Source organism: Nyctereutes procyonoides, unplaced genomic scaffold (genome assembly GCF_905146905.1).
Source record: "Nyctereutes procyonoides isolate TBG_1078 unplaced genomic scaffold, NYPRO_anot_genome, whole genome shotgun sequence".
In the NCBI taxonomy this organism is placed as follows: Eukaryota; Metazoa; Chordata; class Mammalia; order Carnivora; family Canidae; genus Nyctereutes; species Nyctereutes procyonoides.
The window spans coordinates 82,974,560-82,997,645 of NW_026575146.1; the positions used below are offsets into that span (position 1 = coordinate 82,974,560).

A 23,086-nucleotide genomic window follows, 5' to 3' on the forward strand; every position below is an offset into this window, starting at 1 on the left:
TTTTCGCCCCAAACTCCTCCCATTGCTCCTGTCGAGACGAGGACACGCGTGAACTACTACTCCCAGGGTGCAGTGGGCTTTGGACCCTGGGAACCGCAGAGACCCTGGGAAATGCAGTTCGCGACTTGCCGGAGGCGTGGGCTGGGAAAGGGGCCGCGGCGAAGGAGTAGTCTCGGTTGGAGACGCCACCCGGCTGCGGGTCTGCAAGGCATGGAGGGAAGAGGCTCGAGAGCCGCAGCCTTGCGGTCCTTGTGCTCAAGGAGAGGAGGAGGGTGGCTGCAAGTAGGGTGGAGCACGCGTTCCTGGAGCCCCGGGCTGGGGGTCCCAGACTCAGATTCTGCGCACCGTTGCTTGCTGTGGAAGGGGCGAATAACTTGGTTTCTCAGTGCCTCTTTCAGCGGGGCTTGCTGCTAAATCAGCCTTCCAACAGGGCTTGCTGCTAAATCAACCTGGACTTCGCGGCCCTCGCGGGCCCCTACCTCTGGGGGAGGACAGGGAGACCGGGGAGAAGGAGGCGGCCCCCGCGCTGAACAGTGGATGCACGGCCACCAGGGGCCGCCACAGGACAAGGGGCAAGGCTGCCCTCCTTCCCTCACTGCTCACAGACTAAAGTCTGGACTCGGCTTCTGATCGTGAGAGGAGGGCACAGGAAACTTTATTTTGATGATGAATCACCAGCCCCCGCACAGTTAATTTTCACTCGTGCAAGCTTTACTGCCCACACCCCACACGGGCTCGCTGGCCCAGGCTTCTGGGGCCTGCGGTCATCTGGGAGGCGGCTTTCAGCGCCTTTCTTGCTGTGCTTCTTGGAGCCAAATTTGCTAGGCTGCCGTAACTGCGGTGCTGGGTCAGAAGCCTAGTCAGCCCATCAGCCCGTCTTTCATTCTTTAAGCCAAAGAAGCTGCCAACACCATCAAGTGGTGGAGCAAGGGGACCTACAGGGAGAGGTCGAGGCCCGGGACGGCCTCGAAGAGGAGTAGAGGAAGGTGGAGCGAATGGTCCATCCAGGTGGGAGCTGGCTGGGCGAGTGGCCACGCATGTGCGCCTGCATGGAGGCCAGGCTGGGGCAGCCGGCCCGGCACAGAGGGCAGCGGTAGGGTGCGGCCCCATGCGTGCGCAGGTGCTTGGTCATGGCTGAGAAGTCCCGGGAGCGCTGGGGGCAGAGGCTACAGGAGAAGGGCTTCTCTCCTAGGGCAGGTGGAAGGGGAGGCCAGTGAAAGAAAGAAGGGGATGAAGGCTGGCCTAGGGACGGATCTGGGCGACTGGGTGACTGGGCAAGGGAATTGTGTGGGAGCCAAGCACGCAGAGAAGAACTCAGGAGCAAACACAGACCGGAGTTTGGAAAGGAGCAGATAATTCGCACTGGGCAGGGAGCCCCTACCTGTGTGGACTCGGTAGTGCGTCTCCATCTGATGCTTGAGTGAGAACCTTTTTCCACAGACAGAACAAGAATGGGGCCGGGACCGAGCAGGTGGGGGTGGGGGAGGTTGTTGGCGTGATGGGCCTGCTGTACTCACATGACCCACACAGGTGGCAAGTGGACCTGTGGGGACAGAGAAAGCAAAGGAGGGCAGGACTGGGAATCTGAGAGCTGGACTACTGGTACTCCCAGACCTCAGGAACTACAGTGGGGCTGAGGCAAAAGTGCCCTCACCCTACTCACCTGTGTGCCTCTGATCAGACTCTTCCATCTCCCCAGGGCTGAGTTTTGTGGGGCACTGGGGGAGGGCACCTGGAGAGGGCAGAGTGAAGTAGGTTCCCTACTCAAGCTGGACTCCTGGAGTCCCAGACTCAGGAAAGAGACCAGAATTTGTACAGGGCACTGAGGGGCTTACCTGGGGCAGGACTGGAGGAGCCCAACTGGTTCTGGTTCCAGAGACCTTTCTCGAGGTTCAGGGTCAGTGGGATCCTGGGGATAGGGTGGGGAAGAGTTAACTTGGCAAAACCTGGGATCCTGGCCAGACCCTTCCTGGAGAGGGAGATGTCATGAGTCCTCCTCAGAGGCTGGGCTTTGACTTCCCCTGTGATGGAAGCTTCTTGTCCTATCACCAGCTCAGGGAATGTATAGTAGAGATTAGAGATGTGGTGCCCTCCTACCCACGGCTGCCTATCCTGAGCCACTCCCTCCCAGCCAAGGAGGTCTTCCGTTAGGCTCTTTACTCACCTCTGGTCCTGTGGCCAGACCTCCCGCCAGGCTCCAGTGATGGCGGTGCTATGGGAGAAGGGAGTGCCATATCTGGGTGGCAACAGCAGGATGCTCCACAGGGCAGGCTGGCCCTCCCCCAACCAAGGGGCCTCAGCCCACCAGGGCCTAGGAATGACGCTGCTTTGGAGGCAACCTGGTGGGGGGAAGGGGCCAGGGAACTCCCGCAGACTTTCCTCAGAGCCCCCTGGACTCTCCGTCACCCACATAATTACTTCTTGTTTTCCATCTGTTCCACCATGGCCAACAGGGGATTGCTTGAATTTCTCCTTTGATCTCATCTGCTCCCTCGAACCCTCCTGCATTGCCTCTGCTCTCTCCAGCCTCTCTCTTTGTGTTCTTTGCTCATGCAGTGTCTCTTGTTCTCTCCAACCAGCTCTAACAAATTTCTCTGGTCTCTGATTTCCATGTCCCTCCAATCCTCTCTCAGAACCCCTTATAGGTTTCTCTGGCTCCTCCTGATGTTCCTTGAGCCCTGTACCCAGTTCTCTAGCCCTGTCCTGTCGAGCTCTCCTGCATGCCTCTTCTAGGGACTGCACCCCCAAAGTTCTGGCCGCTTCCTCAAGGGGTGCCAGTTCCCCAGGTTGCAGCTCTACACTCTCCCCATAAACAAAGTACAGAAGCTGGGCAAAGGTAGAAGGGCTGATGCCTTTGACCAGAGCCCAGCGGCCCCTGCGGCCCAGCTGCTGGCTCACGCCTGCCAGCACCAGGCTGTGGGCAGGGAATTCTTGGCTCCCCACAGTGATCAAGGTATCACATAGTGCTGGCCGGAGCCTGGCTGCTAGCCGTACCAGTCGATCAGAGCAATAGGGGCTAGGCAGTCTTGTCGGGAACAGGGGCATTGTGCCTTGCCTGGGTACCAATCTCAGAAGATCTGAAAGAAAGGCCATAGTGTGGGGTCCATGGTGGAAAGGGGAGGGAGGAACAGCATATTCTCAAGCCTGTGGAGGTGAGGGGAGAAAGAATGAGTTGCTGGTTCAGAGCTCTCTCTGCCCTGAATGGAACAAATAAACTAACCCAAAAGAGGACCTGAGCTTATCCAGAATCATAACGGAGCAGGGGGTAGGGCTGAGGGTGGAGGTGTCAGGAGAATGGAAATTAGACCATATTCAGGACTTAAAGAGTAAGGACCAGGCAGTTAGCGACCATAGCAAATAGTGAGTTTAAGGCTAGTATAGATGGGTCCTGCCAGTCTCTGACTTAAAAGAGAGCAGACGCTGATACTTCTGCTACTCTAAGCTCTTCTGCAGGGAAAGACCTTGGAGTGCGCCAGGCTTTCTTCTTTCCAAAGAAATCGCCATAAGACCCCCATCAGCCCTGGCAGTTAGGGACAGAGCAAGACAGAGCTTCATGGGAGAGTTGAGGAAGCTAGTGCCACCTCCACCCCCACCCTATCACATGGAGCTGAGTAGTCTTGAGAGGCAGAAAGGGCAGTAAGACTGAGGTCATGGGTGCAGGAGGGCATGCTCTAAGACACCAATTGGTTATCTCCCTATGGCTGAAACTTCTAGAACATGTCTTCAGAGAAGGACCTAGAAGAAAATCTCATCCAGTGGGTTGAGAGAGCAGGTGCAGAAGCCACAGAAGAGAATGTTCCCAACTCAAGGACAGGGAGAGATTTTGGAGGAGGTTTTGACCCCTTAGGAAGCATGGAAAAAGGAAAATGGGAACTGTAGAAGGGGAGGCTATTTTCTCTCCAGATTAGGATAAGGAGGTGGTTTAATTTTGTTTTTCATAAGCCAAGAGTAAAGAATAGAAAGAGCCAACAAGGCAGAAATTTATCAGACATCATAACTACCACAATTGCTTTTAAGAAGAGACCTGGGAACCCAGATATTAACAGACAGACCTAAGTGTTTCAGTGCCCAGCAGGCATATTCCTCAGTGTGGGGTCACCATGAATAAGGACCCTTGGGGGGAGGATTACTACTTGGATACCTCAGGAAGAAGGCTACAGGCTGGCAGGAAGTGGATAGAAAAAGGGTATAATGGGAGGAAAGTCTCAGCTGGGGAGAAGCAACCACTCACCGGTTGTAGCTTCCTCCTGGACACCGCATGCTCTGAACTGCTGTTGGGGCTCCTGGGTGCCCCCCCACACCCGGAGCTAGCCCCGCCCCTGACATCACAGTCTTCCATTGGGTGTCCCAAGTATCACTCTGCCACAGTCCCCCAAGGGGGTGTGGTCTTATACCCCTGGCTCTGCTTTACCCCTCCAAGAGAGACCACCTCCTCTACTTCCAGATTCAAGATATTCAGCTCCCTTCCTGCCTCCTTATTTCACTTGTGAACTTCTAGAGTCAAAGAAGTTCATATGAGGGGGTGCCAGGCTGGCTCAGTTTGTAAAGCATGCAACTCTTAATCTCAGGGTTGTAGGTTCAAGTCCCATGCTGGGTGTAGAAATTACTTAAAAAAAAAAAAAAAATCAAGGGATGCCTGGGTGGCTCAGTCAGTTAAGCATCTCCCTTCAGCTCAGGTCATGATCTTGGGGTCCTGGGATGGATCCCCGTGTCTGGCTCCCTGCTTAGTGGGGAGTCTGCTTCTCCCTCTCCCTCTGCCCTTACCCCCCTTCCCCAACTCCCACCCCCACTCATGCACATGTGCTCTCTCTCTCAAAAAATTAAAATCTTAAGAAAAAATACAAATCTTTTTAAGAAAAGTTCATCTCACAACAAGAACCTTGGAATAATCAGACCTGCATTTGAGTTTCATTTCTGCATTTATTAGTTGAGATACACTGGGGCAAGTCACCTCTCTGAGCCTCAGTTACCTCATCCATGAAATAGGGATAACCTTTGCTTACCTCATTTGGAGGTGAGGGTGAAGATGAAACGACATGATGAATGTGAAAGTGGTTTGTCAGTACATAGCATTGTTCAAAAAATATTAGTTCTGAGATGTGTCAGAGCTCTAGCAGCTGGAAGCTGTTTCTATTACCCCAGAAGTAAAAGGGACTGAAACATCTGGATTCCAAGGAGAGAGTGAAGGAGGGCCAAAAGCAAGCCTTGTCCTTCCTCTCCCTGACTTAGTACTAGGAAGCCTTAACTGCTCTGTGGAAATGACCCCTATCATCTGGGCCACCACAGGGGACTGAATGTACAAGTGACTCAGATTCTCCCATTAAGCTCTGAAGGGGGCAACCCCAGGAAGGGCCTGCGGTGGTCTTGGAAGAGAAAACTCCCTTTTCTTGGGTTGATGACAAATGACATTTCTCTGAAATCAGGACTCCGGGGTTTCTTTCACTTCCTGCCAAAAGAGTCAAGCTCTCAGGAGATTTCCCCCGTGTTCACACTTTAGCGCTGGTTAACCTGGGGAAAGGAGGAGGTCTGAGAGACTCAAATTTCTTTTTCTGGTTTTTATTATTCCATAATCCCTCAGCCTTTGGCAGATTTTTCATTCATTCAACAAGTGCCGAGAAATCATTTATGATATGTGCCTGGTATATCATGTATGCCCAGTAAATAACAGGAAGGTAAATCAGGCTGTGGTAGACTGTTCTGGTGACCTGACCCAGTCTGGTTCACCAGAGACTTTTCCCTCAGATCCTAGTGCCCTCCTAGACCCGAATATTATGTCTCTAACTCCCATTTCTTCCTTTGGCTCCAGGACCCCGAAATGTTCAGACAGCCTTCTACTTTCTCCTTCCAGACCAAACATGCCTTCCCTCTACCTCTCATTCTAGCTTGGGTATAGGCAGATGTTAACCCTTCCTAGATCAGACAGGGTGTGCCAATGGGTGGGGCTGGTGGAGGGGCAATAATAGGGTGGGGAGAGGGGAAGATGAGTCAAACTGAAAGGGAAAATGCAAATGGACAGGCTGTATTCATGTGCTACTCTGAACGTTAAATATTTTCCATTTCTGAGCTTTCTAACTCCTTGTACCACCACACCCAGGGACTCACAAGGCACCCATATAAAAGACACTTGGCCTTGGGGCACCTGGGTGGCTCAGTGGTTGAGCAGCTGCCTTTGGCTCAGGGTGTGATCCCGGGGTCCTGAGATCGAGTCCTACATAGGGCTCCCCAGAGGGAGCCTGCTTTTCTCTCTGTGTCTCTCATGAATAAATATATAAAATCTTAAAAACAAAAGACCAAAAAAAGACACCTGACCTGGACATATAAAAGCACCGATCCCTGATATGTATGTATACAGAGAAAAAGACCCTTTCTTCAACACAGTAATACAGTCCCTGAGGATATGGAATAAGTGGGGAAAGCCATGAAAGAGAAACCCAAGTGTAAAAGAAAAGGTACGGGGGTCTAGAAGACGACATCATCACTCAGTGGCCTTGCCTCCCAGCCCCACTTCAGTGCCTGTGACTCAGCTCCCCCACTGGTATGATTTGCTCATTGATGATCAAGAATGTTGGAAAGTGAGCACCTAGGTGATTCAATTAATTGTCTGCCTTTGGCTCAGGTCATGATCTTGAGGTCCTAGGATTGAGTCCCGCCTCGGGCTCCCTGCTCAGGGGAGATTGCTTCTCCCTCTCCCTCTGCCCTTCCCCTCTGCTCGTGCTCCTTTTCAAATAAATAAAAAATATTTTTTAAAAATGTTGGAAACTGTGCTCAAAGGGCAGCATCCTCTGTAAGCCAAGTGTAGTTACAGGAAGAGTCTGCAGGCTTTCAGGAAACCTAATAGGGAGGAGAAAGGGCAAGGGACTCCCCATTCAGTGAACAAAAGCTCCCAAGAATAGGAAACCCTGTTTTTGCCTCCTACCTAGTGTCTACCTCACCTAAGGATATTGTTTCAGAGACTGCTTCTTTAGAGGTTCCTCCAGGGCCATCTACCCCTCAGCCCTTAGGCTGGTGACACTGTAGGCCCTTCTCTCTCCCTACATTCTTGACTACATAGTTCAAGCCATCTTGCATTCAGCAGTGACAGCAGAAGCACAAGCAAATAGCACTTTGACTTGGAAGGGTAGGGACACTGTAACTCTTTTCTATTCCTGAGAAGTCCCCCATCACAGTCTCAAAAACCTTGTCCACCTTCTACTTCCCAGGCTGACTGTAGGAATCACCTGCCGTTGTCTCCTGGGGTGGACTCAGGAAACCATTGATTCTGAGGACACAAACCTGCATCTTGGGAAGGTAGAGTGGATAGGAAAGACTAGATAGGGCATACCTGGAAGAAAGTATGTGGAAAAAGGAGTTATGACTTTTGCCCCTCATTCCTAATACTCATATTACTAAATAAAGTTTAATGTCTGGTATTTTTTATTCTGATAGGCTTGACCAGAGCTCCTTCATATGCCCCTGCAGGTACAACTCAGCTGATATAAAAATGTCAACGCAGCAATACAATTATGGATTCTCCTTAAATATAATTAAAACTAAGCCACAGAATAGGCTGATTAGAGGGGTGATTATTTGTTTTATGACAAATATTCTCCCTTTATCTCACTTATTTCAGATACTACTTCCAAAGTCAAGTTTAAAAAGATTCAATTTAGAAAAATTATATGAACTTTCCACTTTTTTTCAGGAATACATCTCTTTCTTCAAATCAAGGTGGTTAAAGTCCCCACAGAATTTTATAATGCAGATGAAGACCAATTATCCAAATCTTACCTAAACTTTCAAATGCCCACTCTTTCTAGTGAAGTACATCCAACACATACCGATACATACCACGGAGTAAATTTGTTTCTTTCTTGCCCTCAATCTGTATTTCATAAAACTTAGGAACCAGTGTAATTATAGCCAGGTGAGCTGCAGCTAGGTCATAGAGACCCTATCATAGCATATCTTTTGTGGATGAAGTGGAAAAAGAACTAGACTAGAAGTAAAACAATTTAGGTTCCACTACATCCTCTCTGTGGATGGCCTTTCTTTTCAGTCCTAATACGGGGCTAACTCTTCTAAGATCCTCAATTTCCTCACAGGGACTGCTTTCAAGAGCAATACTGAATGCCAATATTGCGTTAAACCCGCTCTGACCCCCTCTGGCTGTGCTCCTCCCTTGGGCCAAGGATCCCAAGAGCATCGAGGAAGGGCCCACCAGGAACATGTGTCCCCCAGTTCTAGGGTATGCTCTGGGAACTTGGAACCCTGGACTTCCTCACCCAAATGGCCTCCTTCCAGGACAGCCCTCAACCCTGGGTCTATATTCAGGAGGGTGAACTGTGAAACCGATACACACACCCCAGGCCCTGGTTGTGTGTAAGGAACAGGTACACTGAGCTCAGACATGCAGACTAACCTATGAGATGCCTTGAAATGTGCACCAACACCAGGTGTGGAAAGAAAAGGGGAAATTTTCATTTTTAGTCTTGCCTCAGCCCCATGAATAATACAGGAACCTGCTTTATTCCAATGGCTCTTAACATAGGTTAAGGGGATCACCATCCCTTTTAAAATTGTAAGCCACAGAATCAACTCTTTACATCAGAAAATTGTGGATACTCATACAAGGGATTCACAGGCTGGAGTCAGTCCTTGGACAGGTTAGATACTCCTTGTTTATCCTTGTGGCTGCTTTGCATGCCCCCCCCCCCAAATACAACATGCATATAGTTTTTCTTGTGATTTCCAGGAGCTCCAAAACCCTTAAATCCACTCATAGACCACTCCCCCTTGCACCCCCTACCCGAGGTTTAAGAATTCTGGGTGTACATGAAAGCACTCTGAAAGCTTCAATACCACATAGAACTTGTCCAGCTGAGTGAAATTAGATATCAACACCCTGTCCCATAAGAATAAAAAAAAATCTTCCGTAATGACAAGCTGGGTGATTTCCTAAGGAGCAGGAAATCTCACACACCTCTTCCTGTGCTCTAGGACAAGATCCATCTTCCCTATGCATCTGGCTCCATTCTTACAGCCTGGTATCTTCTGAGAATGACCAGGGTTTCAGAAAGAGCGGACCAAAAGGCCCTCATATGACCCAATCCTGGGTTTTTTTAGAGCCACACGGCAATAATATTTCATGGAGGGCAAACAACCTGAGATTCAGAAACTCCCTCCTCAAGAACCTCCAGAAGACCTTGGGCCTAACCTCCTGGCCAAGTTGTCTATCCTGGACCTGATAGTGGAAAATCTGCACCTCAACCTGGAGTCCAGTCACCCCCAAAACCTTGCAGCTGCATGTTCTTAGCACAGCCTGGGTGCAATGGCTGTTGACAACTGCCCATTGGACTTCCAATCTCGACAACTCTCTCTCTCTCAGCCCAGGCTGGATCCAAAGACCCCAGAAAACCTCCCAAGAGCACACTAGTTTCACCTTTTGGCCAGCAATGCCCCGCCCCCCATAACCTCTGGAGAGTCACAGGCCTCCCCTTCCGGTCACCACATCCAGACTCAGGCCAGAGACCTCAGACAACCTCTCACGGATCAGAGGCCATACCTCACGGCCAACGAAGCCACGCAGAGCTCCAAGGGCCTCCCACGGCCACACAATACACTTCCAAATCAAGTCAGCCTCAGGGACCGTGGACCAACCCAGGGCATGTTGGCCTCTGCCCCAGCCCGGTCCAAAGGTGCCCAGGAGGCCCCACTGCCATCCTCGCCAGGACAAAGGGAGTCCCCGGGGACTAGAGTCCTCAACTCTTGCTTCTCAACCCTCACGACGACCGCTCCGGCCCTCCCACCCCAGCTTGGCTTGGGCCAGTCCCAGGCCTGAAGAAGCGTAAGAGAAACCATGGCACTCACCGACTCGGGCCCTGTGCCTCCTCCCACAGTCATACACCGAGGGCGGCTCTAGCTCGAGTGGCCGTTGGGGAGCGGCGCGAGGCCCGGAGCTCGAGGCCCTGCGCGTGCACAGCTCGCGGGTCGCGCCTGGTTTCCGCCGCGGACGCCGATTGGCTGCCGCGCCGGCCGCTCCTGCTGAGCATGCCCAGCACCCTCGGAGGCACCTCGGACAGCTCCCCTTGCTCCGCCCCCGCCCCCGCCCCCGCCCCGCTCCCCCCGCCGATTGGCTGCGGAGCTCCCTCCCGCCCCCCTGGCTCTGCCGAGGGGCGGGGCCCTGAGTCCGACGCGGATGGGTCGGTGGGCTCGGGTTTCAGGTCTCTGAGGCGGAGATCTCACCCTCCAGCCTGTCCCCCTCCCCCGCTGAGCGGCTGCGGAGTTTGCCCCTTCCCACCCTCTCTCTGGAAAGACTTGGCCCTGAACCTCCTTGGCCTCAAGAGTCTTGGAAGCTGCCTCCGCAAGGGCTGGCTCAGGACTCAACGGCTTTCTTGCTCCTGTCTTGGCACCCTGACGAGCTCTGTTACGCACCCTCTCCCCCCTCTCTCAACCCCTGACAGTCTATGCAGTGTGTGTCTGTGATTGGTCGGGAGGCCCTCGAGAGTCGGCCAGGCTTCGGGGTGCCTGTGGGCAGCTCCCCTTTCCCGCCTCTTGTCCTGCCCACCACTGATTGGTTGCAGAACGCACCCCGCCTCACCTGGAAGTATGCGGGGACCAGGAAGGCGCAAGAGGGGGCAGTGCCTTGACCCGCGATTGGTCTAGATGCTCGAGCTTCAAATGCCCATTGCCTGTCAGCTGAGCCAGGGTTAACTGCGTACTTCACGTGCTAGCCACCCCCCCGCCACACACACACACACACACACACACACACACACACACACACACACACGTGGAGAGGATGGCCCATTGCTCCGCCCCGCCATAACCGGCCAGGGCTCAGAGCGCAGCCAGCTGGCTTCCCATTCCCGCCGGGTTTGGGTGCGGACAGGCGGCGCGCTCGCGGCGCGCGGGGCTGGGAGCAGTCCCCCGAGCCCGGCTGCGGTGGCGCTGCTGATTGGCTGGCCCCACTCTCTTCCGAGGGCTTTGGGTTCGCGCTCGGACACATCCAATGAGGAGCGAGGGCGCTTTAAGGAGGCGGGCGTTGCTCGACCGCTTCCACTTCTGATTGGCCCAGGGGCTTGCTTGATTGATCCGAAGGCCGGGAGGCGGGAGCCCAGGCCAACGGCTTCAAGCGGCAGTTGGATCTCGGTCCCGGCTCTTCAAGCGGCTCAGCTCCGGGGCTTGCTGGAGTGTTTCTGGCGCCCACCACCCCGCAGCTAGCTGAGGAGCTGGGGACGAAGGACGGGCGCTGGGGGACCCTCTGGAGGGGGGCCTGGGACAGCAGGTGCAGACGAAAGTCGGGGCGGAGACCGACTAAGGCGAGTGGCCAGCGGGTGGGAGCAAACCCCTCCAGAAGCAGGAGCAGGCAGGCGGGTGCTGTGGCAATCGTAACCAGAGCTCCCGCTCCCGAACCCCTCCGCTGGGCCGCCTTGTGTGCGCCATCTCCTTGGCTCCTTCTGGAACACCCAGTGAGGGAGCCGGTTCCCCCGCTGGTTAACGCCCGAGGCTGACTTGTCTCACGTCCAGGCTGGAACGGGCGTTGCTGGGGCTCTGATGGAGGGTTGATCTTGCAGGGGTGGGGTGGGGCCTGATGTGATCACGTGGCCCTGGTTTACCTCATCTACAAATGAGGGGTTTTTTTTGGGGGGGGGGTGTTTTGGACTTGAATCTGATCCTGAAGGCTTCCCTCCGTGCATATTTTCAAGACCTCAAACTTTTTTGGGCAAATGCATTTGCATTCCAGAAAAGTCTATTTTTAAAAATTATCCTCATCAGATCTTTGCCACTTATTGGCCACATGGACTGAACCAGGCCAGTTTTAAGTGCTTTGCATGCATCCTCTAATGGAATTCTTATAACCAGCCCTATTGGACACTTAACTGCGATTAACCTCACTTCACAGATAAATGAATTGAGTTTGGGAGAAGAAATTGATTTCCCTAAGATCTCACCAGGAGTAATTGTCAGAGCTGGAATTTGAGCCAGGCCTGCTGCCGCCTGACTCCAGAGCCTAAGCTCCTAACTCTTGATATATACTGCCCCCCATCCTAACAGCTATAGGATCCAGAGTGTGGGCACACATGGTCCTGGGAAATCCTCATAGCCATCCCAGGAATATGAATGGTGACAACACCCATTGGAGCAGACGACCAAGTCTCATAGAGCAGAAGACACTCAGCTCACATAGCTGGTCTGTGACTAAGAATATCACATAACTTGAATCTGAACTCACATTCTTAACACTAGTCTCTTCCCATTTGACAGAGAAACAGGTCCTGAGGAGAAATCAGAGCTGGAATCAGACCCAGGTCTATCAGAAGCCCCCCACCCACCCACACCGGAACCATGTTGCCTCCAGGAAGTAATTGTCTAGTAGATCCTGGGCTGGGTCAGGTGGGGAGTCCTCTCACCCAGCCAACCTTGTCTACAAACAATGACTTCATCTGGTCCCAACTTTGGCTCTAAAGGTGGTTGGGAGTGTATTTCACAGCCCCAGAACTTTGGGGGCCTTTTCACTGAAAAGCTCTAATCAATGCTACAATTTATTGAGCCATTTTTATGACCCAGACAAGGTGGTAGGCATTCTGTATGCATCATCTCACTGAATCCCTATAATAATTCTAGAACATAGGGACTGTTACTGTCCCTATTTTACAGGTGAGGAAACTGAGACCCAGGGAAGGATGTAACATTCCTACATTTACCAAGCTGAAAGGTGGAACCTTGATGGGAACTCAGAGAACCTGACTGTAGAGCCCTCAAATCTAACTACCTAGCATGTACAGGCATAAAAAGGTGGAGTGAGGGACTCTGGGCTCTGGCAAGATGGACTAGAAGGGTTGTCTGCTTGGTTCCAGGGGTTGGACTGTAAGATTAGAGGAGTCAAATGTCTGAAGGGAGTAGAGCAATGACTATTGCTTGTTGAGCAATGCTCCCCCCACCCCCGCCTCTAGTGCCAGACACTGTGTTAACTAAGCTACAATATATGTTGAGAAGCAGGGAGCTTTGTGGTTTCTTAACGGCACTAGACCCAAACTGCCTGGATTCCTATCCTGGCCCTGCTGCTTTCTAGTGTGAGACCTTTAGCAAGTTACTTAACCTCTCTTGGCCTCAATGTCTTCATCTGTAAAATGGGGGAAATGACAGTAAACACATTTCAGGACTATTGAACGGATTCATAGAACAGTAGCATGCTACTCTTCTTGTCTCCAGTGCCCTGAAACTGAACTGCTTTCTTGCAATCACCATCACTCCTTCTTTACTTTGGCATAAACACTGAAAATTAAGGCTGTTATTTGCAATGGAAAATTCTGGGCAAGGTGTGTTCCCAAAAGAGATAGCAAGTGCAAAGGTTCTGAGACAGGCATGGACTTAATATGTTTGAGATACAGCAAGTAGTCTGGCTAGAGCTAAGCAGATGACTAAGACTCAGGAGCGCAGTTCAACTGCACAGGTGTTCAGAACAGATGTAAAAATGATCCTGTACTTTATGCTTGTTAGAGCATAAAAGACTTTCCCTCAAGCTTTGATCTCTGGAGAAACACAAGGCCATGATTACTTTTGAGGTTTCAGTATCCAAAGTTGCTCAGGAATTTAGAGATGAAGCTTAGAACTCAAGCCTTCTTGGGGTGCCTGGGTAGCTCAGTGGTTGAGCGTCTGCCTTTGGCTCAGGGTGTGATCCTGGAGTCCTGGGATCAAGTCCCACATTGGGCTCCCCATGGGGAGCCTGGTTCTACCTTGCCTATGTCTCTGCCTCTCTGTGTCTCTCATGAATAAATAAATCTTTAAAAAAAAAACAACAACAACCTTCAAACCTTCTTGCTCTCCATCCAGGGCTTGTATGTGGGGATCAGGAGACTTGCATTCACTCAAATATTTACTAAACTCTTGACAGCATATGCCAACTGTGCTGAGCCCTGGAGAAGACTCAGCCCCTTTGAAATCTTTAGATTCAAAGATGTAACCTTCTAGAAAGGAATTAGATCTCAAAACATCCTTCCAGAACCAAGTGAAAAATATAGCAACTAAAGCCCAGAAGGAGCACTTAAACCTGGGGTGGGAAAAGAAGAAGAGTGAACAAAGACTTTCCAGAGAAGGTAGTGGCACCTGAGTATATATTTTTGGGGTACCTGTTATGTGCTAGGCACGGTTCTTGGTACAAAGTATATGTTGGCAAGCAAGAAGAGACCAAATGTATGTGTGCTTGGGCTGCTGTAACAAAATTCTGTAGATGGCGTAGTTTAAACAACAGACATTTATTTCTCATGGTTCTGGAGGCTGGAAGCCCAAGATCAAATGGCCAGCAGAGCATTTACCCCAAAGATACAGATGCAATGAAACGCCGGGACACCTGCACCCCGATGTTTACAGCGGCAATGTCCACAATAGCCAAACTGTGGAAGGAGCCTCGGTGTCCATCGACAGATGAATGGATAGAGAAGCTGTGGTCTATGCATACAATGGAATATTCCTCAGCCATTAGAAATGACAAATACCCACCATTTGCTTCAACGTGGATGGAACTGGAAGGTATTATGCTGAGTGAAATAAGTCAATCGGAGAAGGACACATTATATGGTCTCATTCATTTGGGGAATTTAAATAATAGTGAAAGGGAATAGAGGGGAAGGGAGAAGAAATGGGTAGGAAATATCAGAAAGGGAGACAGAACATAAAGACTCCTAACTCTGGGAAACAAACTAGGGGTGATGGAAGGGGAGGAGGGCGGGGGGTGGGGGTGACTGGGTGGCGGGCACTGAGGGGTGCACTTGACGGGATGAGCACTGGGTGTTATTCTGTATGTTGGCAAATTGAACACCAATAAAAATTATTAAAAAAAACAAAAACAAAAACAAAGAAACAAAATGGCCAGCAGAGTTGGTTTCTCCGGAGGCCTCTCTCCTTGGCTTGCAGATGGCTGCCCTCTCACATGGCCTTTCCCTTGTGCATGCACACTCCTTGGGTCTCTGCTGAGGTGCCACAGGGTGAATGTTGGCATCAATTCGTATATTGAATCCTAATCCCCAGTATGCTGATATTTGGAGATGGGGCCTTTGTGGGGTGGGGTGATTAGGTCATGAGGCTGGAGCCTTTATGAATAGGATTAGCGCCCTTACAAAAAGGCCCCAGAGAACTCCCTGGCCCCTTCCATCATGTGATGTTACAGTAAGAAGACAGTTGTCTGTGAACCAGAAAGTAGGTTCTCACCAGATACCAAATCTGACAGTGCCTTGATCTGGGTGGGACATCCCAGCCTCCAGAACTGTGAGCGCCAGAAAAATAGATCTTTGTTGTTTATGATCTGCCAGCCCACAGTGATCTGTTGTAGCAGCCTGAGCAGACTAAGACATAAGGACACTAGTCCTATTGGATTAGGGGGCCTCCCTACTCTTAGGACCTCATTTAACCTTAATTACCTCCTCAAAGGCCATATCTCCAAATATAGCCACGTTGTGGGTTAGAGCTTCAATATATGAATTTTGGAGGGGCCACAATTCAGTCTAACACAGAACATCTACCATTGAGTGGCTCACGATCTGGTAAGGAAATGTGCATTATTTACTTCAGTGGGAAGGAACACAGCAGAATGGTTAAGATGCTGGCTCTGGAATCAGACTGACAGGTTTGGGTCCTGCCCGTATCACTTATCAACTGTGTGAATTTTCTTCTCCTTTCTGTGCCTTGAAAGAATCAAACGAACAGACGCCCGTGAAATTGCCCGTGAAATTCTTAGAACAGCCCCGGGCACAGAGCAAGTGCTGATTAAATGTTGGCTCTTGTTATTATTAGTTGCAAGTAAACTTAAAACTATGCTAAGTGCTCTGAAGAAAAATCATAAGATAGATACTTTAAGAAGTAAAATAGAACTCTATCCTGGCCAGGGTTTTCCAGGAAGGCTTCCTCCCGGAAGCAATGCTTGCACAAAGATTTTATGAATAATTACTAACTTGACTAGGAGAGGGGTGAGTCTTCCAGGCAGTGGGAAAATAGGTTCCAGAGCTCTGGGGTGGGAGGAAGCATGGCCCTAAAGTCCATTGCTGTAGGGATGGCGACAGCAAAGCGAGGAGAAGCAGGGGAAGCAGGGGAAAGTGAGGTTGGATGTGTGGGCAGGGCCTAGCAGGGCATGCTCAGGAGTGCTGGCATTTCCTAAGAACCATACAGAGTCACGGGAAGAGGCATTTTTTTTACAGGAAATAATTTAACCCTTCCTGGGAACCCTACATGTACGACCATGTGAACAAGCTTGGGCTGGCCTGCTGCAGACGCACGGCCCGGTGAAAGCCATTGCCCCAGCCACCTCCACCAATTGCCAGCCAGCCATACCCGTGAGGGAAACCACCCTAGACCTGATGGCAGCTGCAAGAGTCAGCCCGGATGAGACCCACAGAAGAACTGTGTGACCGGGCTCAGCCCAGATGGTCCCAAAGAATCAAGAGCTAGAAAATAATCATTATTTTTTAAGTTGCTGTGCTTGGGGTGGTTAAGAAAGTCAACCGACATACCCTGGACCAGAGTAATTTCTAGGCAACAAATATCACTAGCCTTGATTCTGGATCTTGAAAGTTGAAAAGTTCTCCTGTTTCTGGTCTTCTTCCTTCGCTCTTCTGGATGAATTTTTATGAGATGAACTTTAATGCCAGGGATGATCTTTTGATAATTTTTCCCCCCCAATAGGACTGAAAAAAAAAAAAAAAACACTTGCTCTGGTTTGCATCTTCCTATTTCCATTTGCAGGGCATCTGAAAAGGCAGTTAATTAAGGGGAGAAATCATGATTCTATTTCGTATTTTCAATACATCTCTTACTTGGGCTAAATGGCGCGCTCCTAGCTGGGCTCAAGGTGTTGGAGTGGCCAGCTCCAATGTGAAGAGTAACAGCCACCTGCTGGTCAGGGCCAGTAGGAACAAGAACAGAGCCCTGGAAGCTGGAGAGAAGCCCCTCCCTTGCAGTGGCCCTCCAGCGCCCCCTACTGACAAGGCCTAACCTCTTGCCGGCTGCTAAATCCTGAAATTAAGGTGCAACAAATGGATAGCTGGTGCAGTGAGTAGTGGGGTCCTCAAATACTAATAAAAATTATAACCATGATAATGGCTAACACTGAATTCTCAGAGCACTTTGTGTCATTTATTTCTGAATCATCAGGAGAAAGTTTGTGGGGAGAGGGTAGAGTGGTCCTTTCTGCTCCCAGGGTCTCTGTTCCTTCTTTCCTAGGCTCAGAGCCTGAGGCCTTCTGGGCAGCCAACTTTCCCCCCTGGCAGGCCAGGCCCATTGTGTGGAGCCGAATCCATCTCTGTTCCAAGCCAGGCGTGTGCCCCAGGGATGGGCAGTCAGAGCTCTCTCCAACCCCGACACACCGTGCTGGGACAATGGGGCATAATCCAGAGGAGGGACCTTGCCACTTCTGGAAATTCAGACATCCAGACAGGATGTGGATGTGGTGCTAAAATTGCTTGCCTCTCTTCACCGCTAGTTTTAAATTTTTATTTTTACATTTTTCCCCTCACACTAATTTCCTCCTATATATATATATATATATATATATATATATATATATATATAATTTTTATAAATATATATAAAATATTTAAAATATTTAAAATATATTTTTATATAAATATATTTATATATTTACAAATATTAAAATAAATATATTATATATATATATATTTCCCTTCTTGGTTTTCTTGATCTTCTCTTCCAAAAGGTAAGCTTTTATAAAGGGAGAGATTGAGGTCTGATTTGCTCCCTGCTGGGCCCCCAGATCTAAAACAGTGCCCATGTGAGGTGTGTGCCCATGTTAGGCAAGCAATAAATATTTGAATGACTCATTTTATCAGAAAGACATTCACAATTTTACCACCTAAGTTGCAGATGCAACTTGTCTCACCAACATAGCTTCTGGGCCCCAGTCCCTGGGGCTTACAGGTATCCATGAAATTGTCTGCATAAGACTGGTTCTTAGTGGATCTGGACAATTTAGCTCTTATTATTCTACAGCGCCTTGAATACCCAGAACTTCACATCACCATTCTGGAAGAGTTCCTGTAACAGTGTAAGCTTTTCCATTTAAGAGAGGTTAATCCACATTAGACTGTTGGTGCTCACCCCTAACCCAAGATAAGCAAGGCCACACTGGGGAACCAGCAGCCTCAGTGGCCGGATTTTCCTGAAAGTTGTTCCTGCCTCCAGACCCTTTTAGGAAGTCTGTTCCCTGTTGCCTCTGTCTCTGATGCTGGACTCTGAGCTCAGTTCGGAGGCGACGACCATTAAAAACTCATTTCTCTACGATGTGTTAAACTATCTACATTAATACTAGCAAAAGAATTTTTGGTAAAAAAGAATTTTTGGTAAATTCAGTGAGTTGGCCATTTGATGACATGAACATTTTGTGGGTTGGTGTCATTTTTTTTTCTTTTTAATTTTTTTTTTGTGGGTTCTAGTGAATTACCTTGCTTCCTAATCTTCACTCAGTCCTCAGCCATGTGTCATTTCTTTCTGCAGTCCATGCTTAAGACATTTTGAAATTATGCCATCAGATAAAAAATGTCAAATAATGACACCGGTCAGTTAGATACTCTGAAAAAATCATGATGCAAGCATGAGTGTAAATTATTTTTAAAATACCCACCAGTTGTCAGAGTAGGTAACCATTCCTGAATTAAGGAAAATTACTCATAAAAATAAAAGGACATTTCTCATGCATACACCACCTTTGCTATTTTTGTCTCCTTTTTAGAGTCCTACATATATAGAAACATACATTCAGTTTTTTCAAGTAAACTTTATTTTGGAAGAATTTTAGATTTGCGGAAAAGTTGCAAAGACAGTACAGAGAATTCTTGTGCCCCATTCACCCAGTTTCCCCCAATACTACACAGCCATGATACAATAATCAAAACCAAGAAATTGGAGATACATTCGTTAGATTACTCCTTTCTGCCCCTGGATGCCGCCGAGTAAGCATCGTTAAAGTCTCCCCTCCCACCGCCGTCAGGTCTAAGAGTCTCCCAAAGAGCCTGAGCAGCTGCGGAAGCTCTTCATTGGGGGTTTGAGCTTCAAAACAACCGATGAGAGTCTGAGGAGCCATTTGAGCAATGGGGGACATTTCTGGACTGTGTGGTAATGAGAGACCCCAACACCAAGCGCTCCAGAGGCCTTGGGTTGGTCACCTAGGCCACCGTGGAGGAGGTGGACGCGGCCATGAACTCAAGGCCGCACAAGGTGGATGGAAGAGTCGTGGAACCAAAGAGGGCAGTCTCCCAAGAAGATTCTCAAAGACCCGGTACCCACTTAACTGTGAAAAAGATTTTTGTTGGTGGCATCAAAGAAGACACTGAAGAACATCATCTAAGAGATTATTTTGAACAGTATGGGAAAATTGAAGTGATTGAGATCATGACTGACCAAGGCAGTGGCAAAAAGAGAGGTTTTGCATCTGTGACCTTTGAGGACCATGACTCTGTAGACCAGATTGTCATTCAAAAATACCACACTGTGAATGGCCACAACTGTGAAGTAAGGAAAGCCCTATCGAAGCAAGAGATGGCTAGTGCTTGGTCCAGCCAAAGAGGCCGAAGTGGTTCTGGAAACTTTGGTGGTGGTCGTGGAGGTGGTTTTGGTGGGAATGACAGCTTTGGTCGTGGAGGGAACTTCAGTGGTCAAGGTGGCTTCGGTGGCAGTCGAGGTGGTGGTGGATACGGTGGCAGTGGGGATGGCTATCACGGATTTGGTAATGACAAAGGAAGCAACTTTGGAGGTGGCGGAAGCTATAACGATTTTGGCAATTACAGCAATCAATCCTCAAATTTTGGACCCATGAAAGGAGGAAGTTTTGGAGGCAGAAGCTCTGGCCCCTATGGTGGTGGAGGCCAATACTTTGCCAAACCACGAAACCAAGGTGGCTGTGATGGTTCCAGCAGCAGCAGCAGCAGCAGCAGCAGCTATGGCACTGGCAGAAGGTTTTAATTACTGCCAGGAAACAAAGCTTAGCAGGAGAAGAGAGCCAGAGAAAAGAAGTGACAGGGAAGCTACAGGTTGCAACAGATTTGTGAACTCCTGGCCCTCATCTCTCAGTTTCCCTCTCGCCCACAGGAGTGGGCATCGGAGTGGAGGGGCCAGGGCAGACATACCCGTTCTGCTGGCTGAGGCCACACTGCTACCAGTCCAGCTGAATGAGCCATATTCTGCAGGTATGTGACCAGATGGAGCCAAGGAAGGTGGTGGCAGATATGGGACAGAGGTGGAAGCCTGCCTACCTGCCCTCTCAGAGGCCAGCTCAACCCCCAGGCCCCAGCGTTTGGCAAGGCCTGACCTGTTTTAACTGCTCAGGTAACATTTGAAAATATTTAGCAGACTCATTCTTTCCTGCATGCCCATCTCATGTCCCACGGTGATATTTTTGTTAACATTTATTTATTGCTTTTGGCAGACAGCAATAATCATCATAGACTATTTGGAAAACACAAAAATGCCCAAAGAGTGAAATGGGAATCCCCTGCAAATATCACCTCTTCCTTAATAACCAATGATAAGCTTTGGGGGACTTCGTTTTACAAGCCTAATGCTAATGTACACATATTTATATTTTTATCAGAAAAGTGATTGTACTGCGCATGCTCTTTTGTAATCTTTTTGCATTGAATAATTTCCCAAGTATTTTCCCATGCATGACTTAAATACCCTTTTGAAATGTGATTTTTAAGGGAAAAACTGATTTTATGAATACCAGCCTCCATTAATTCCACAAACACTCTTTAAAAACTCTCCAATGAAAAGTATATTAACTCTAATGTATGCTCAGCCCTTGGGTTGGACATCCCTCAGCGAAAGCACGAAGTATTTTCAAGTATGACATCACTCTTTAAAGCAGCACAAGTACAGGAGTCACCTTGATGAATCAGCTTCTGAACACTGGGCATGATGGAGCCCCAAATATTTGAAATTGGGACTCACACAGCCTGAGCTGTGATAGTATTTCTTTTCTTTTTTTAATTTGATTTATTTATTCATGAGAGAGAGGCAGAGACATAGGCAGAGGGAAAAGCAGGCTCCCCGTGGGGAGCTGGATGTGGGACTCAATCCCAGGACCCCAAAATCATGACCCAAGCCAAAGGCAGACCTCAACCACTGAGCCACGCAGGTGCCCCGCAGATGGTGGATTTCTGCACCCGATCCTGATTACACAGGACTGAGAAAATTCGTGATTCACAATAAAAAGGTCTGTTAGTTCCTGGGCTCTTAGAATGAATGGGGCCCTGAAGCAGGGACTGTTAGAACCCCCATTTCACAGAGAGGCACACTGAGGCTCAGAGAGTGCATTGGGGGTTGTGAGAACCTGGTGCTGCCCCTTTGCCTCCCTCAGAGAGTCTGAGTCACAGACAAGGTCACTGTGAACTTGCTTATGAGGGCACACCCGAATTTAAAAGCAGATTAGGCCAGAATCACCCCCCTTTCCTTGACATGTTTATGAGGCAGTCAAATATGTGCACAGGGTGATGGAGATTTTCCATTCCAGGGCCTCTAGGAAAGCCAGTTAGGTCAGTTAGCCCGGAGCAGCTCTTATGTGTTAAAATACGGTGTGTAGGGGTCTGGGTGGCTCAGTAGGTTAAGGTGTCTAACTCTTGATTTCGGCTCAGGTCATGATCTCAGGGTGGTGGGATCGAGCCCCATGTCAGGCTCTGCACTCCATTATGGAGTCTGCTTGTCCCTCTCCCTCTACTCCTCCTCCCACTTGCTCGTTCTCTCTCTCACTCTCTTGCTAAAATAAACAAAAGCTTGAAAAGAATTTTAAAATAAAATATGATGTATATCACATCTGCATGATGTTTTAAAATTCTGGCTTGCAAAGTAAAGCTATATGTTGCTCAGTATTGTGAAACCACTTTTCCTGTTTTTGAAAAATAACAACCTTTGTAAAAAGTTTTTCAAATATTATAAAGTTATGTGTGGTGTGTAGACCTTCCTCTTCTCAGCCCTCCATTCTGCTCCTCTCCTCAAAGGAGTTCTTCGTGGGGAATACATATATATATACGTGTGTATATACACATATATATATATATATATAATTTTTAAAATTTTTTATAACTTAATTTTTTTTAAATTTATTTATGATAGTCACAGAGAGAGAAAGAGAGAGAGGCAGAGACATAGGCAGAGGGAGAAGCAGGCTCTATGCACCAGGAGCCCGATGTGGGATTCGATCCCGGGTCTCTAGGATCGCGCCCTGGGCCAAAGGCAGGCGCCAAACCGTTGCACCACCCAGGGATCCCTATATAACTTAATTTTTAAATAATTTTTATAAAAATGAGCTCACTTATGTATCCTATTCTGCTTCTTGCCTTGTTTACTTAACAACAGATCAAGATGATCTGTGATGCATCTATACCCTGGAATGGATTGCAAAAGTTAAAAAAAAATGGATTCATAAATACTGACATGGAAAGTGACCATAACATATAGTTAAGTGAAGAAAGCAGGTTACAACACAGTATTTTAAAGCATGATTCTGTGAAACATGTGTGTGCACTTATGTAAATATCTAGAGATGTGTTGATATAAACTTTTGAAAAGCCATAAGGGACATTCATTATGTGTTGATAGCAATTATCGAGGGGGAGTGGGCCCGATTTGGGGAGGGGTTGGGATTTACCAGGGAACGAAACGTGGGATGCTTCCATTTCTAAATTTTTATAATCTTTAAGCAGAAGGGTTACAAATGATCTTGAAGGGTTTTTTTTTTAAGGTTTTCTTTATTTATTCATGAGAGACACACAGAGAGAGGCAGAGACACAGGCAGAGGGAGAAGCAGGCTCCCTGTGGGGAACCCAATGCGGGACTTGATCTTGGGACCCCGGGATCATGACTTGAGCCAAAGGCAGACGCTCAACCACTGAGCGACCCAGGCGTCCCTGATCTTGGAGTTTTTAAAGTATTTTTTCCCACTCTTTTAAACATTATTCTAAAAACATTGACCCATTTCTTTAAAAAGAAAAGACCAGCCCTGAATATGTAGCTATAGGAATAAAAGTACTGTATGTGGTTTGCAAGTTTTTCTCCTCTGCATTTCTTGGAGATTTTTCCATGTTAAAGCATTATATTTTACCACTGT

The 23,086-nt window shown here is 48.7% G+C and overlaps 1 protein-coding gene and 1 pseudogene across 1 annotated transcript; one reads left to right on the plus strand and one right to left on the minus strand.

Annotated features, from left to right (window-relative positions):
- Window positions 1–100: 100 nt before the first annotated feature.
- On the minus strand, window positions 101–4,820 carry ZBTB32 (zinc finger and BTB domain containing 32). The gene is made up of 5 exons (XM_055310937.1): window positions 2,165–4,820; window positions 1,836–1,909; window positions 1,664–1,732; window positions 1,382–1,543; window positions 101–1,188 (listed from the first exon to the last, which is right to left on the minus strand). Exons 1-5 carry the CDS (start codon window positions 3,091–3,093, stop codon window positions 914–916), a joined length of 1,509 nt encoding a protein of 502 aa, XP_055166912.1. The 5' UTR covers window positions 3,094–4,820; the 3' UTR covers window positions 101–913.
- Window positions 4,821–16,024: 11,204 nt separating this feature from the next.
- Window positions 16,025–19,944, plus strand: LOC129500141 (heterogeneous nuclear ribonucleoprotein A1-like; annotated as a pseudogene).
- Window positions 19,945–23,086: the final 3,142 nt, after the last annotated feature.